A 17,002-nucleotide genomic window follows, 5' to 3' on the forward strand; every position below is an offset into this window, starting at 1 on the left:
GTTTTCTTGTACTTTTAAGCCAATCAGATACCCTACGGGCTCGGAAAGTGCAACGAAACCATCAAATTTTAGCTAGAAACTGTATTTTTGTCGATTTTTATTGAATTTGAACTATATTTCAACGTTTTTTGATGGTTCTGAGCCACCAAACACACTTAAAGCATGCAGAATCGACTCAGAATAGGAAAAGGAGACGTTTAGGTCAATTTTATGCATTCTGGCGTTCGTAGATACAAGAAAACTGTTAAAATTCTTCAGAAACGTCACTTTTGAAGTGTTTTCTTGTACTTTTAAGCCAATCAGATACCCTACGGGCTCGGAAAGTGCAACGAAACCATCAAATTTTAGCTAGAAACTGTATTTTTGTCGATTTTTATTGAATTTGAACTATATTTCAACGTTTTTTGATGGTTCTGAGCCACCAAACACACTTAAAGCATGCAGAATCGACTCAGAATAGGAAAAGGAGACGTTTAGGTCAATTTTATGCATTCTGGCGTTCGTAGATACAAGAAAACTGTTAAAATTCTTCAGAAACGTCACTTTTGAAGTGTTTTCTTGTACTTTTAAGCCAATCAGATACCCTACGGGCTCGGAAAGTGCAACGAAACCATCAAATTTTAGCTAGAAACTGTATTTTTGTCGATTTTTATTGAATTTGAACTATATTTCAACGTTTTTTGATGGTTCTGAGCCACCAAACACACTTAAAGCATGCAGAATCGACTCAGAATAGGAAAAGGAGACGTTTAGGTCAATTTTATGCATTCTGGCGTTCGTAGATACAAGAAAACTGTTAAAATTCTTCAGAAACGTCACTTTTGAAGTGTTTTCTTGTACTTTTAAGCCAATCAGATACCCTACGGGCTCGGAAAGTGCAACGAAACCATCAAATTTTAGCTAGAAACTGTATTTTTGTCGATTTTTATTGAATTTGAACTATATTTCAACGTTTTTTGATGGTTCTGAGCCACCAAACACACTTAAAGCATGCAGAATCGACTCAGAATAGGAAAAGGAGACGTTTAGGTCAATTTTATGCATTCTGGCGTTCGTAGATACAAGAAAACTGTTAAAATTCTTCAGAAACGTCACTTTTGAAGTGTTTTCTTGTACTTTTAAGCCAATCAGATACCCTACGGGCTCGGAAAGTGCAACGAAACCATCAAATTTTAGCTAGAAACTGTATTTTTGTCGATTTTTATTGAATTTGAACTATATTTCAACGTTTTTTGATGGTTCTGAGCCACCAAACACACTTAAAGCATGCAGAATCGACTCAGAATAGGAAAAGGAGACGTTTAGGTCAATTTTATGCATTCTGGCGTTCGTAGATACAAGAAAACTGTTAAAATTCTTCAGAAACGTCACTTTTGAAGTGTTTTCTTGTACTTTTAAGCCAATCAGATACCCTACGGGCTCGGAAAGTGCAACGAAACCATCAAATTTTAGCTAGAAACTGTATTTTTGTCGATTTTTATTGAATTTGAACTATATTTCAACGTTTTTTGATGGTTCTGAGCCACCAAACACACTTAAAGCATGCAGAATCGACTCAGAATAGGAAAAGGAGACGTTTAGGTCAATTTTATGCATTCTGGCGTTCGTAGATACAAGAAAACTGTTAAAATTCTTCAGAAACGTCACTTTTGAAGTGTTTTCTTGTACTTTTAAGCCAATCAGATACCCTACGGGCTCGGAAAGTGCAACGAAACCATCAAATTTTTATTATTATTATTATTATTATTATTATTGAAACGAACACCAACAGGCGCTAACCCAATTAGGGTGTCCGAATGAAAGGCAGAGAATAATTGTTATATATTTATGAAAAATGACGAGAAGAAAAAAGAACAAAAATATGAAAATAATTAAATTACGAATAGACATTAGATTTTGCGTTAATTAGGTTTTAAAATGTTTTAATAATTTACTTTTAATTGCTCTCTTCTTGTCAAAATATATATCAATATCTGGTAGGCTTTTTAAGATAGTGTTGTATGTCTGTTGCATCCACCTTATTGGAGAATTTTCTAAAGAGCAAGTTCTTGTTTTCTCAACATAAAATAAGTCTTTGTTCCTCGATCGAATTAGTTGTGCTCTATATGTAATTTGTGTCAATAGTTGTGGATCATTGACAGCACCATTTAACAATGTATTTAAAAATAAGATTCCAGCTATTTTCCTCCTTGTTTCGAGCGACATTATTTCAAATCTATTCAATAAGCTTTCTTGTGCAAAACCACGCTGTGGGTACACACCATCTAAACGAAACGCCAGGCCCTTTAAAAACGTCTTTGAACTTTCTCTATAGTGTTTATATTTGTTTTTGTTGCAGGGTTCCAGACAATCGATGCATATTCAAGTTTGGCTCGTACCAGTGTTTTGTACAAACATATATTTGTCTCGGTTTTAGAGAACTCTTTAGACGATCTCATAATAAATCCTAATACTTTAGAAGCTCTATTTGTAACCGTGATGACATGTTGCTTGAAATTTAAATGTTTGTCAAATGTGACACCTAGGTCTTGAACAAATTCTGGTCTGTTTATACTATACAAATTTATCAAATAATCGAAATTTAGAATATTTTTTTTTGTGAATAAGTCATGACCTTACACTTAGTAAAATTTATTTGTAAATTATTATCTATAAACCACTGATATGTTTGATTCAAATTCTCCTGTAATTTTCGACAATCCTGAATACTGTTTATTTGTCTTAATAATTTGATGTCATCTGCATACAGCAGGAACTCGATGTCTAACACTCTTTGAATATCGTTTATAAATATAATGAAAAGCAGTGGCCCCAGTACAGAGCCCTGAGGTACACCAGACTTTTGACTGTACGGATCAGATTTATGACCACGACACTGGACATATTGAAACCTGTTTGATAAGTAAGAAGAGAAGATTTGGATTAAAGACTGAGACAAGCCGAATGAGGATAATTTCTTTAGAAGGATTCTATGATCTAGTGTGTCGAATGCTTTCGATAAATCTATGTATATAACATCCATTTGGCCAGTTTTATCCATAACTCTAGATATAGCTTGAGTGGTGTTGATAAGATTTGTCAAAGTTGATCTTCCTTGAACGAAACCATGTTGATTATCAGAAAGTAATACGCTCACAGGCCGACTTAGTCTTGCATGTAGAACTGACTCAAACACTTTTGAAAAATTCGATATTAAAGCTATCGGTCGATAGTTGGAAATTTCTGATTTGTTTCCGTGTTTCAATATTGGAGTAATCTTTGAAGTTTTCCACAGTTGTGGGAAGTAACCGGTCTGAATAATAAGATTAAAAATTGTGCACAGCGGTTGTGCTAGAACTGTGGCACAATCCCTGACAAAAAATGATGGAATTTCGTCAGGTCCTGCAGTAAACTTCGAAGTAAGGGAAGTTTGCAAGTTGTACTTCTTCTACATTAAACTCGTGTACGTTAATCAAGTTGTAATTGTAATTACTCGGTTCTGGAAAGACATCACTTCTAGTTTGACGATTTGAGAAGACCGATTCAAAATAAGTGGCAAAGCTGTTTACAATATCTTGTGGAGAATTAAGTTCAAGATTTCCATTGGTCATCACTTGGGGAAGAGAAACATTCTTGTTCTTATTGTTTATGTAGGTCCAAAATGTATTCGGATTCGACTTAAAATCATTTTCTACTTTTAGCAGGTAATTTTTATAGGCCCGCTTAATAGCCGATTTAGCTTCAGATCGTATCATCTTAAAAGTAGTAAGGTCTGCTTGTGATTTAGATTTTTTTAATTTAATCCAGGATTTTTGTTTCTTTTTTATGAGCATGATCACAGAATTGTCAAACCAAAGTGGATATTTGTTGCAAACAAATGATGGCTTTTTGGGAATAAACATGTCAAATAATTTATAAATAACTGAGTAAAAGTATTCCAGAGCATTATCTACGCAATCAAATTTATACAAAGAAGTCCAATCTACTTTTGATATTTCCTCATACAGTAGTAAATAATTAGCCTTCCTAAAATTGTAACTAAAGTGTTTCTTCCCACCCAAGCATTTATTGATATTTTGTTTATCCGTATATTTAAGGGTAATACTCAGCGCTGGATGATGGAAATCTTCGCGAAGAAGAGGGCCACCTCTACCAACCAAAGAAGAAAAGGATGAAGAATTGTTAAGAATTATATCTAATACACGATCATTAATATTACTTATGAAATTAGTCTGGACGAAACCAGTGAAAGACAAAAAATTGTTGAATAAGTTTAGATGCCTTGTTCTAGCGTCGGAAGAATTTCCATTATAACCTGGTAAATTAAAATCTCCCATCACCAACACATCACTAAACTGAATGCAGAAATTAGAAAATTCATCGGAGAAGAGTTCATAGTCCTTGATTGTTGATTTAGGAGGAATGTAAACACAAAATACAAACAAATGCTTGTGGCCAATTAGAAGTTTGATGCCTACAATGTCTATTAAACGCATTTTTTGAAGAGACTCAGGTAGAGTTATTTCAACACATGCAATAGTGTTGCGAACAGCAAGCAAAACTCCTCCACCTAGACCGCTGCTCTCCACAAAACGATCTGTCCTAAATACATTATAAAGATATGGGTCGAATATCTCTGAATTATATATACCATCACACAACCAGGTTTCTGTTAATGCAATTAAATCGTGATGAGTGCCAGAAGAGGCAGTTAATAATTCTAAGGTTTTTGATCGCAACCCTCTGACGTTTTGATAGTAAATTTCAACTGATTGAAGAACAAGGTTTTGTTGACAGGATGTATTCGTTTTAGAGAGTTTTGGAGATGAATCAATGAGTCAAGAGATATGCGTTTCCATAGAAGAAGCATTCGATAATTTTGGAGCAGTTAGTAAATTAGGAATATTAAATAAGTCTTGTTTTAATTTTGCAGTTGTCAGTTTGTAGGAAAAGCATTTATTGTACTCCCAAGCCGCATGCGAAACTTCGATATCAAGTTTCTGTGAATCGCGAAGGTGTAGACAGTTGGAGCAACGTAGATCTTTACTGTCCTTAGAAAGCGAACAGTTCTTAAGCTCATGTGAACCGGAACACCGGGGGCAAATAACTTGCTTATTACATCGCTTTGAGCCATGGTTAAAGCCATTGCACTTGTAACACCTGAGAAGAGAAAGAGCGTCATAAACGCCACAACCGTTAAGACCGACAAGAATATGACCAGTTTCTAATAGTTTAGTATAAGATTTAAGATCAACTGTACACTCCACCTGAAATATGTTTTTTTTATTTTAGCTAGAAACTGTATTTTTGTCGATTTTTATTGAATTTGAACTATATTTCAACGTTTTTTGATGGTTCTGAGCCACCAAACACACTTAAAGCATGCAGAATCGACTCAGAATAGGAAAAGGAGACGTTTAGGTCAATTTTATGCATTCTGGCGTTCGTAGATACAAGAAAACTGTTAAAATTCTTCAGAAACGTCACTTTTGAAGTGTTTTCTTGTACTTTTAAGCCAATCAGATACCCTACGGGCTCGGAAAGTGCAACGAAACCATCAAATTTTAGCTAGAAACTGTATTTTTGTCGATTTTTATTGAATTTGAACTATATTTCAACGTTTTTTGATGGTTCTGAGCCACCAAACACACTTAAAGCATGCAGAATCGACTCAGAATAGGAAAAGGAGACGTTTAGGTCAATTTTATGCATTCTGGCGTTCGTAGATACAAGAAAACTGTTAAAATTCTTCAGAAACGTCACTTTTGAAGTGTTTTCTTGTACTTTTAAGCCAATCAGATACCCTACGGGCTCGGAAAGTGCAACGAAACCATCAAATTTTAGCTAGAAACTGTATTTTTGTCGATTTTTATTGAATTTGAACTATATTTCAACGTTTTTTGATGGTTCTGAGCCACCAAACACACTTAAAGCATGCAGAATCGACTCAGAATAGGAAAAGGAGACGTTTAGGTCAATTTTATGCATTCTGGCGTTCGTAGATACAAGAAAACTGTTAAAATTCTTCAGAAACGTCACTTTTGAAGTGTTTTCTTGTACTTTTAAGCCAATCAGATACCCTACGGGCTCGGAAAGTGCAACGAAACCATCAAATTTTAGCTAGAAACTGTATTTTTGTCGATTTTTATTGAATTTGAACTATATTTCAACGTTTTTTGATGGTTCTGAGCCACCAAACACACTTAAAGCATGCAGAATCGACTCAGAATAGGAAAAGGAGACGTTTAGGTCAATTTTATGCATTCTGGCGTTCGTAGATACAAGAAAACTGTTAAAATTCTTCAGAAACGTCACTTTTGAAGTGTTTTCTTGTACTTTTAAGCCAATCAGATACCCTACGGGCTCGGAAAGTGCAACGAAACCATCAAATTTTAGCTAGAAACTGTATTTTTGTCGATTTTTATTGAATTTGAACTATATTTCAACGTTTTTTGATGGTTCTGAGCCACCAAACACACTTAAAGCATGCAGAATCGACTCAGAATAGGAAAAGGAGACGTTTAGGTCAATTTTATGCATTCTGGCGTTCGTAGATACAAGAAAACTGTTAAAATTCTTCAGAAACGTCACTTTTGAAGTGTTTTCTTGTACTTTTAAGCCAATCAGATACCCTACGGGCTCGGAAAGTGCAACGAAACCATCAAATTTTAGCTAGAAACTGTATTTTTTGTCGATTTTTATTGAATTTGAACTATATTTCAACGTTTTTTGATGGTTCTGAGCCACCAAACACACTTAAAGCATGCAGAATCGACTCAGAATAGGAAAAGGAGACGTTTAGGTCAATTTTATGCATTCTGGCGTTCGTAGATACAAGAAAACTGTTAAAATTCTTCAGAAACGTCACTTTTGAAGTGTTTTCTTGTACTTTTAAGCCAATCAGATACCCTACGGGCTCGGAAAGTGCAACGAAACCATCAAATTTTAGCTAGAAACTGTATTTTTGTCGATTTTTATTGAATTTGAACTATATTTCAACGTTTTTTGATGGTTCTGAGCCACCAAACACACTTAAAGCATGCAGAATCGACTCAGAATAGGAAAAGGAGACGTTTAGGTCAATTTTATGCATTCTGGCGTTCGTAGATACAAGAAAACTGTTAAAATTCTTCAGAAACGTCACTTTTGAAGTGTTTTCTTGTACTTTTAAGCCAATCAGATACCCTACGGGCTCGGAAAGTGCAACGAAACCATCAAATTTTAGCTAGAAACTGTATTTTTGTCGATTTTTATTGAATTTGAACTATATTTCAACGTTTTTTGATGGTTCTGAGCCACCAAACACACTTAAAGCATGCAGAATCGACTCAGAATAGGAAAAGGAGACGTTTAGGTCAATTTTATGCATTCTGGCGTTCGTAGATACAAGAAAACTGTTAAAATTCTTCAGAAACGTCACTTTTGAAGTGTTTTCTTGTACTTTTAAGCCAATCAGATACCCTACGGGCTCGGAAAGTGCAACGAAACCATCAAATTTTAGCTAGAAACTGTATTTTTGTCGATTTTTATTGAATTTGAACTATATTTCAACGTTTTTTGATGGTTCTGAGCCACCAAACACACTTAAAGCATGCAGAATCGACTCAGAATAGGAAAAGGAGACGTTTAGGTCAATTTTATGCATTCTGGCGTTCGTAGATACAAGAAAACTGTTAAAATTCTTCAGAAACGTCACTTTTGAAGTGTTTTCTTGTACTTTTAAGCCAATCAGATACCCTACGGGCTCGGAAAGTGCAACGAAACCATCAAATTTTAGCTAGAAACTGTATTTTTGTCGATTTTTATTGAATTTGAACTATATTTCAACGTTTTTTGATGGTTCTGAGCCACCAAACACACTTAAAGCATGCAGAATCGACTCAGAATAGGAAAAGGAGACGTTTAGGTCAATTTTATGCATTCTGGCGTTCGTAGATACAAGAAAACTGTTAAAATTCTTCAGAAACGTCACTTTTGAAGTGTTTTCTTGTACTTTTAAGCCAATCAGATACCCTACGGGCTCGGAAAGTGCAACGAAACCATCAAATTTTAGCTAGAAACTGTATTTTTGTCGATTTTTATTGAATTTGAACTATATTTCAACGTTTTTTGATGGTTCTGAGCCACCAAACACACTTAAAGCATGCAGAATCGACTCAGAATAGGAAAAGGAGACGTTTAGGTCAATTTTATGCATTCTGGCGTTCGTAGATACAAGAAAACTGTTAAAATTCTTCAGAAACGTCACTTTTGAAGTGTTTTCTTGTACTTTTAAGCCAATCAGATACCCTACGGGCTCGGAAAGTGCAACGAAACCATCAAATTTTAGCTAGAAACTGTATTTTTGTCGATTTTTATTGAATTTGAACTATATTTCAACGTTTTTTGATGGTTCTGAGCCACCACAACACACTTAAAGCATGCAGAATCGACTCAGAATAGGAAAAGGAGACGTTTAGGTCAATTTTATGCATTCTGGCGTTCGTAGATACAAGAAAACTGTTAAAATTCTTCAGAAACGTCACTTTTGAAGTGTTTTCTTGTACTTTTAAGCCAATCAGATACCCTACGGGCTCGGAAAGTGCAACGAAACCATCAAATTTTAGCTAGAAACTGTATTTTTGTCGATTTTTATTGAATTTGAACTATATTTCAACGTTTTTTGATGGTTCTGAGCCACCAAACACACTTAAAGCATGCAGAATCGACTCAGAATAGGAAAAGGAGACGTTTAGGTCAATTTTATGCATTCTGGCGTTCGTAGATACAAGAAAACTGTTAAAATTCTTCAGAAACGTCACTTTTGAAGTGTTTTCTTGTACTTTTAAGCCAATCAGATACCCTACGGGCTCGGAAAGTGCAACGAAACCATCAAATTTTAGCTAGAAACTGTATTTTTGTCGATTTTTATTGAATTTGAACTATATTTCAACGTTTTTTGATGGTTCTGAGCCACCAAACACACTTAAAGCATGCAGAATCGACTCAGAATAGGAAAAGGAGACGTTTAGGTCAATTTTATGCATTCTGGCGTTCGTAGATACAAGAAAACTGTTAAAATTCTTCAGAAACGTCACTTTTGAAGTGTTTTCTTGTACTTTTAAGCCAATCAGATACCCTACGGGCTCGGAAAGTGCAACGAAACCATCAAATTTTAGCTAGAAACTGTATTTTTGTCGATTTTTATTGAATTTGAACTATATTTCAACGTTTTTTGATGGTTCTGAGCCACCAAACACACTTAAAGCATGCAGAATCGACTCAGAATAGGAAAAGGAGACGTTTAGGTCAATTTTATGCATTCTGGCGTTCGTAGATACAAGAAAACTGTTAAAATTCTTCAGAAACGTCACTTTTGAAGTGTTTTCTTGTACTTTTAAGCCAATCAGATACCCTACGGGCTCGGAAAGTGCAACGAAACCATCAAATTTTAGCTAGAAACTGTATTTTTGTCGATTTTTATTGAATTTGAACTATATTTCAACGTTTTTTGATGGTTCTGAGCCACCAAACACACTTAAAGCATGCAGAATCGACTCAGAATAGGAAAAGGAGACGTTTAGGTCAATTTTATGCATTCTGGCGTTCGTAGATACAAGAAAACTGTTAAAATTCTTCAGAAACGTCACTTTTGAAGTGTTTTCTTGTACTTTTAAGCCAATCAGATACCCTACGGGCTCGGAAAGTGCAACGAAACCATCAAATTTTAGCTAGAAACTGTATTTTTGTCGATTTTTATTGAATTTGAACTATATTTCAACGTTTTTTGATGGTTCTGAGCCACCAAACACACTTAAAGCATGCAGAATCGACTCAGAATAGGAAAAGGAGACGTTTAGGTCAATTTTATGCATTCTGGCGTTCGTAGATACAAGAAAACTGTTAAAATTCTTCAGAAACGTCACTTTTGAAGTGTTTTCTTGTACTTTTAAGCCAATCAGATACCCTACGGGCTCGGAAAGTGCAACGAAACCATCAAATTTTAGCTAGAAACTGTATTTTTGTCGATTTTTATTGAATTTGAACTATATTTCAACGTTTTTTGATGGTTCTGAGCCACCAAACACACTTAAAGCATGCAGAATCGACTCAGAATAGGAAAAGGAGACGTTTAGGTCAATTTTATGCATTCTGGCGTTCGTAGATACAAGAAAACTGTTAAAATTCTTCAGAAACGTCACTTTTGAAGTGTTTTCTTGTACTTTTAAGCCAATCAGATACCCTACGGGCTCGGAAAGTGCAACGAAACCATCAAATTTTAGCTAGAAACTGTATTTTTGTCGATTTTTATTGAATTTGAACTATATTTCAACGTTTTTTGATGGTTCTGAGCCACCAAACACACTTAAAGCATGCAGAATCGACTCAGAATAGGAAAAGGAGACGTTTAGGTCAATTTTATGCATTCTGGCGTTCGTAGATACAAGAAAACTGTTAAAATTCTTCAGAAACGTCACTTTTGAAGTGTTTTCTTGTACTTTTAAGCCAATCAGATACCCTACGGGCTCGGAAAGTGCAACGAAACCATCAAATTTTAGCTAGAAACTGTATTTTTGTCGATTTTTATTGAATTTGAACTATATTTCAACGTTTTTTGATGGTTCTGAGCCACCAAACACACTTAAAGCATGCAGAATCGACTCAGAATAGGAAAAGGAGACGTTTAGGTCAATTTTATGCATTCTGGCGTTCGTAGATACAAGAAAACTGTTAAAATTCTTCAGAAACGTCACTTTTGAAGTGTTTTCTTGTACTTTTAAGCCAATCAGATACCCTACGGGCTCGGAAAGTGCAACGAAACCATCAAATTTTAGCTAGAAACTGTATTTTTGTCGATTTTTATTGAATTTGAACTATATTTCAACGTTTTTTGATGGTTCTGAGCCACCAAACACACTTAAAGCATGCAGAATCGACTCAGAATAGGAAAAGGAGACGTTTAGGTCAATTTTATGCATTCTGGCGTTCGTAGATACAAGAAAACTGTTAAAATTCTTCAGAAACGTCACTTTTGAAGTGTTTTCTTGTACTTTTAAGCCAATCAGATACCCTACGGGCTCGGAAAGTGCAACGAAACCATCAAATTTTAGCTAGAAACTGTATTTTTGTCGATTTTTATTGAATTTGAACTATATTTCAACGTTTTTTGATGGTTCTGAGCCACCAAACACACTTAAAGCATGCAGAATCGACTCAGAATAGGAAAAGGAGACGTTTAGGTCAATTTTATGCATTCTGGCGTTCGTAGATACAAGAAAACTGTTAAAATTCTTCAGAAACGTCACTTTTGAAGTGTTTTCTTGTACTTTTAAGCCAATCAGATACCCTACGGGCTCGGAAAGTGCAACGAAACCATCAAATTTTAGCTAGAAACTGTATTTTTGTCGATTTTTATTGAATTTGAACTATATTTCAACGTTTTTTGATGGTTCTGAGCCACCAAACACACTTAAAGCATGCAGAATCGACTCAGAATAGGAAAAGGAGACGTTTAGGTCAATTTTATGCATTCTGGCGTTCGTAGATACAAGAAAACTGTTAAAATTCTTCAGAAACGTCACTTTTGAAGTGTTTTCTTGTACTTTTAAGCCAATCAGATACCCTACGGGCTCGGAAAGTGCAACGAAACCATCAAATTTTAGCTAGAAACTGTATTTTTGTCGATTTTTATTGAATTTGAACTATATTTCAACGTTTTTTGATGGTTCTGAGCCACCAAACACACTTAAAGCATGCAGAATCGACTCAGAATAGGAAAAGGAGACGTTTAGGTCAATTTTATGCATTCTGGCGTTCGTAGATACAAGAAAACTGTTAAAATTCTTCAGAAACGTCACTTTTGAAGTGTTTTCTTGTACTTTTAAGCCAATCAGATACCCTACGGGCTCGGAAAGTGCAACGAAACCATCAAATTTTAGCTAGAAACTGTATTTTTGTCGATTTTTATTGAATTTGAACTATATTTCAACGTTTTTTGATGGTTCTGAGCCACCAAACACACTTAAAGCATGCAGAATCGACTCAGAATAGGAAAAGGAGACGTTTAGGTCAATTTTATGCATTCTGGCGTTCGTAGATACAAGAAAACTGTTAAAATTCTTCAGAAACGTCACTTTTGAAGTGTTTTCTTGTACTTTTAAGCCAATCAGATACCCTACGGGCTCGGAAAGTGCAACGAAACCATCAAATTTTAGCTAGAAACTGTATTTTTGTCGATTTTTATTGAATTTGAACTATATTTCAACGTTTTTTGATGGTTCTGAGCCACCAAACACACTTAAAGCATGCAGAATCGACTCAGAATAGGAAAAGGAGACGTTTAGGTCAATTTTATGCATTCTGGCGTTCGTAGATACAAGAAAACTGTTAAAATTCTTCAGAAACGTCACTTTTGAAGTGTTTTCTTGTACTTTTAAGCCAATCAGATACCCTACGGGCTCGGAAAGTGCAACGAAACCATCAAATTTTAGCTAGAAACTGTATTTTTGTCGATTTTTATTGAATTTGAACTATATTTCAACGTTTTTTGATGGTTCTGAGCCACCAAACACACTTAAAGCATGCAGAATCGACTCAGAATAGGAAAAGGAGACGTTTAGGTCAATTTTATGCATTCTGGCGTTCGTAGATACAAGAAAACTGTTAAAATTCTTCAGAAACGTCACTTTTGAAGTGTTTTCTTGTACTTTTAAGCCAATCAGATACCCTACGGGCTCGGAAAGTGCAACGAAACCATCAAATTTTAGCTAGAAACTGTATTTTTGTCGATTTTTATTGAATTTGAACTATATTTCAACGTTTTTTGATGGTTCTGAGCCACCAAACACACTTAAAGCATGCAGAATCGACTCAGAATAGGAAAAGGAGACGTTTAGGTCAATTTTATGCATTCTGGCGTTCGTAGATACAAGAAAACTGTTAAAATTCTTCAGAAACGTCACTTTTGAAGTGTTTTCTTGTACTTTTAAGCCAATCAGATACCCTACGGGCTCGGAAAGTGCAACGAAACCATCAAATTTTAGCTAGAAACTGTATTTTTGTCGATTTTTATTGAATTTGAACTATATTTCAACGTTTTTTGATGGTTCTGAGCCACCAAACACACTTAAAGCATGCAGAATCGACTCAGAATAGGAAAAGGAGACGTTTAGGTCAATTTTATGCATTCTGGCGTTCGTAGATACAAGAAAACTGTTAAAATTCTTCAGAAACGTCACTTTTGAAGTGTTTTCTTGTACTTTTAAGCCAATCAGATACCCTACGGGCTCGGAAAGTGCAACGAAACCATCAAATTTTAGCTAGAAACTGTATTTTTGTCGATTTTTATTGAATTTGAACTATATTTCAACGTTTTTTGATGGTTCTGAGCCACCAAACACACTTAAAGCATGCAGAATCGACTCAGAATAGGAAAAGGAGACGTTTAGGTCAATTTTATGCATTCTGGCGTTCGTAGATACAAGAAAACTGTTAAAATTCTTCAGAAACGTCACTTTTGAAGTGTTTTCTTGTACTTTTAAGCCAATCAGATACCCTACGGGCTCGGAAAGTGCAACGAAACCATCAAATTTTAGCTAGAAACTGTATTTTTGTCGATTTTTATTGAATTTGAACTATATTTCAACGTTTTTTGATGGTTCTGAGCCACCAAACACACTTAAAGCATGCAGAATCGACTCAGAATAGGAAAAGGAGACGTTTAGGTCAATTTTATGCATTCTGGCGTTCGTAGATACAAGAAAACTGTTAAAATTCTTCAGAAACGTCACTTTTGAAGTGTTTTCTTGTACTTTTAAGCCAATCAGATACCCTACGGGCTCGGAAAGTGCAACGAAACCATCAAATTTTAGCTTAGAAACTGTATTTTTGTCGATTTTTATTGAATTTGAACTATATTTCAACGTTTTTTGATGGTTCTGAGCCACCAAACACACTTAAAGCATGCAGAATCGACTCAGAATAGGAAAAGGAGACGTTTAGGTCAATTTTATGCATTCTGGCGTTCGTAGATACAAGAAAACTGTTAAAATTCTTCAGAAACGTCACTTTTGAAGTGTTTTCTTGTACTTTTAAGCCAATCAGATACCCTACGGGCTCGGAAAGTGCAACGAAACCATCAAATTTTAGCTAGAAACTGTATTTTTGTCGATTTTTATTGAATTTGAACTATATTTCAACGTTTTTTGATGGTTCTGAGCCACCAAACACACTTAAAGCATGCAGAATCGACTCAGAATAGGAAAAGGAGACGTTTAGGTCAATTTTATGCATTCTGGCGTTCGTAGATACAAGAAAACTGTTAAAATTCTTCAGAAACGTCACTTTTGAAGTGTTTTCTTGTACTTTTAAGCCAATCAGATACCCTACGGGCTCGGAAAGTGCAACGAAACCATCAAATTTTAGCTAGAAACTGTATTTTTGTCGATTTTTATTGAATTTGAACTATATTTCAACGTTTTTTGATGGTTCTGAGCCACCAAACACACTTAAAGCATGCAGAATCGACTCAGAATAGGAAAAGGAGACGTTTAGGTCAATTTTATGCATTCTGGCGTTCGTAGATACAAGAAAACTGTTAAAATTCTTCAGAAACGTCACTTTTGAAGTGTTTTCTTGTACTTTTAAGCCAATCAGATACCCTACGGGCTCGGAAAGTGCAACGAAACCATCAAATTTTAGCTAGAAACTGTATTTTTGTCGATTTTTATTGAATTTGAACTATATTTCAACGTTTTTTGATGGTTCTGAGCCACCAAACACACTTAAAGCATGCAGAATCGACTCAGAATAGGAAAAGGAGACGTTTAGGTCAATTTTATGCATTCTGGCGTTCGTAGATACAAGAAAACTGTTAAAATTCTTCAGAAACGTCACTTTTGAAGTGTTTTCTTGTACTTTTAAGCCAATCAGATACCCTACGGGCTCGGAAAGTGCAACGAAACCATCAAATTTTAGCTAGAAACTGTATTTTTGTCGATTTTTATTGAATTTGAACTATATTTCAACGTTTTTTGATGGTTCTGAGCCACCAAACACACTTAAAGCATGCAGAATCGACTCAGAATAGGAAAAGGAGACGTTTAGGTCAATTTTATGCATTCTGGCGTTCGTAGATACAAGAAAACTGTTAAAATTCTTCAGAAACGTCACTTTTGAAGTGTTTTCTTGTACTTTTAAGCCAATCAGATACCCTACGGGCTCGGAAAGTGCAACGAAACCATCAAATTTTAGCTAGAAACTGTATTTTTGTCGATTTTTATTGAATTTGAACTATATTTCAACGTTTTTTGATGGTTCTGAGCCACCAAACACACTTAAAGCATGCAGAATCGACTCAGAATAGGAAAAGGAGACGTTTAGGTCAATTTTATGCATTCTGGCGTTCGTAGATACAAGAAAACTGTTAAAATTCTTCAGAAACGTCACTTTTGAAGTGTTTTCTTGTACTTTTAAGCCAATCAGATACCCTACGGGCTCGGAAAGTGCAACGAAACCATCAAATTTTAGCTAGAAACTGTATTTTTGTCGATTTTTATTGAATTTGAACTATATTTCAACGTTTTTTGATGGTTCTGAGCCACCAAACACACTTAAAGCATGCAGAATCGACTCAGAATAGGAAAAGGAGACGTTTAGGTCAATTTTATGCATTCTGGCGTTCGTAGATACAAGAAAACTGTTAAAATTCTTCAGAAACGTCACTTTTGAAGTGTTTTCTTGTACTTTTAAGCCAATCAGAAACCCTACGGGCTCGGAAAATGCAACGAAACCATCAAATTTTAGCTAGAAACTGTATTTTTGTCGATTTTTATTGAATTTGAACTATATTTCAACGTTTTTTGATGGTTCTGAGCCACCAAACACACTTAAAGCATGCAGAATCGACTCAGAATAGGAAAAGGAGACGTTTAGGTCAATTTTATGCATTCTGGCGTTCGTAGATACAAGAAAACTGTTAAAATTCTTCAGAAACGTCACTTTTGAAGTGTTTTCTTGTACTTTTAAGCCAATCAGATACCCTACGGGCTCGGAAAGTGCAACGAAACCATCAAATTTTAGCTAGAAACTGTATTTTTGTCGATTTTTATTGAATTTGAACTATATTTCAACGTTTTTTGATGGTTCTGAGCCACCAAACACACTTAAAGCATGCAGAATCGACTCAGAATAAGAAAAGGAGACGTTTAGGTCAATTTTATGCATTCTGGCGTTCGTAGATACAAGAAAACTGTTAAAATTCTTCAGAAACGTCACTTTTGAAGTGTTTTCTTGTACTTTTAAGCCAATCAGATACCCTACGGGCTCGGAAAGTGCAACGAAACCATCAAATTTTAGCTAGAAACTGTATTTTTGTCGATTTTTATTGAATTTGAACTATATTTCAACGTTTTTTGATGGTTCTGAGCCACCAAACACACTTAAAGCATGCAGAATCGACTCAGAATAGGAAAAGGAGACGTTTAGGTCAATTTTATGCATTCTGGCGTTCGTAGATACAAGAAAACTGTTAAAATTCTTCAGAAACGTCACTTTTGAAGTGTTTTCTTGTACTTTTAAGCCAATCAGAAACCCTACGGGCTCGGAAAATGCAACGAAACCATCAAATTTTAGCTAGAAACTGTATTTTTGTCGATTTTTATTGAATTTGAACTATATTTCAACGTTTTTTGATGGTTCTGAGCCACCAAACACACTTAAAGCATGCAGAATCGACTCAGAATAGGAAAAGGAGACGTTTAGGTCAATTTTATGCATTCTGGCGTTCGTAGATACAAGAAAACTGTTAAAATTCTTCAGAAACGTCACTTTTGAAGTGTTTTCTTGTACTTTTAAGCCAATCAGATACCCTACGGGCTCGGAAAGTGCAACGAAACCATCAAATTTTAGCTAGAAACTGTATTTTTGTCGATTTTTATTGAATTTGAACTATATTTCAACGTTTTTTGATGGTTCTGAGCCACCAAACACACTTAAAGCATGCAGAATCGACTCAGAATAAGAAAAGGAGACGTTTAGGTCAATT

The 17,002-nt window shown here is 35.1% G+C and overlaps 1 protein-coding gene across 1 annotated transcript; it reads right to left on the reverse strand.

Moving 5' to 3' along the window:
• Positions 1–2,378: 2,378 nt before the first annotated feature.
• Positions 2,379–5,113, reverse strand: LOC135120111 (uncharacterized; the record flags this gene model as incomplete). The annotated part of the gene is made up of 5 exons (XM_064044457.1): positions 4,965–5,113; positions 4,295–4,581; positions 3,473–3,540; positions 2,748–3,427; positions 2,379–2,553 (listed from the first exon to the last, which is right to left on the reverse strand). Coding segments are annotated over exons 1-5 (1,359 nt in total), but the record flags the coding sequence as incomplete, so codon positions are not given.
• Positions 5,114–17,002: the final 11,889 nt, after the last annotated feature.

The sequence above is a fragment of the Zophobas morio genome, unplaced genomic scaffold, assembly GCF_036711695.1.
Source record: "Zophobas morio isolate AGI-343-1 ecotype UQ-CSIRO unplaced genomic scaffold, CSIRO_AGI_Zmor_V1 ptg000341l, whole genome shotgun sequence".
NCBI classification, from domain to species: domain Eukaryota; kingdom Metazoa; phylum Arthropoda; class Insecta; order Coleoptera; family Tenebrionidae; genus Zophobas; species Zophobas morio.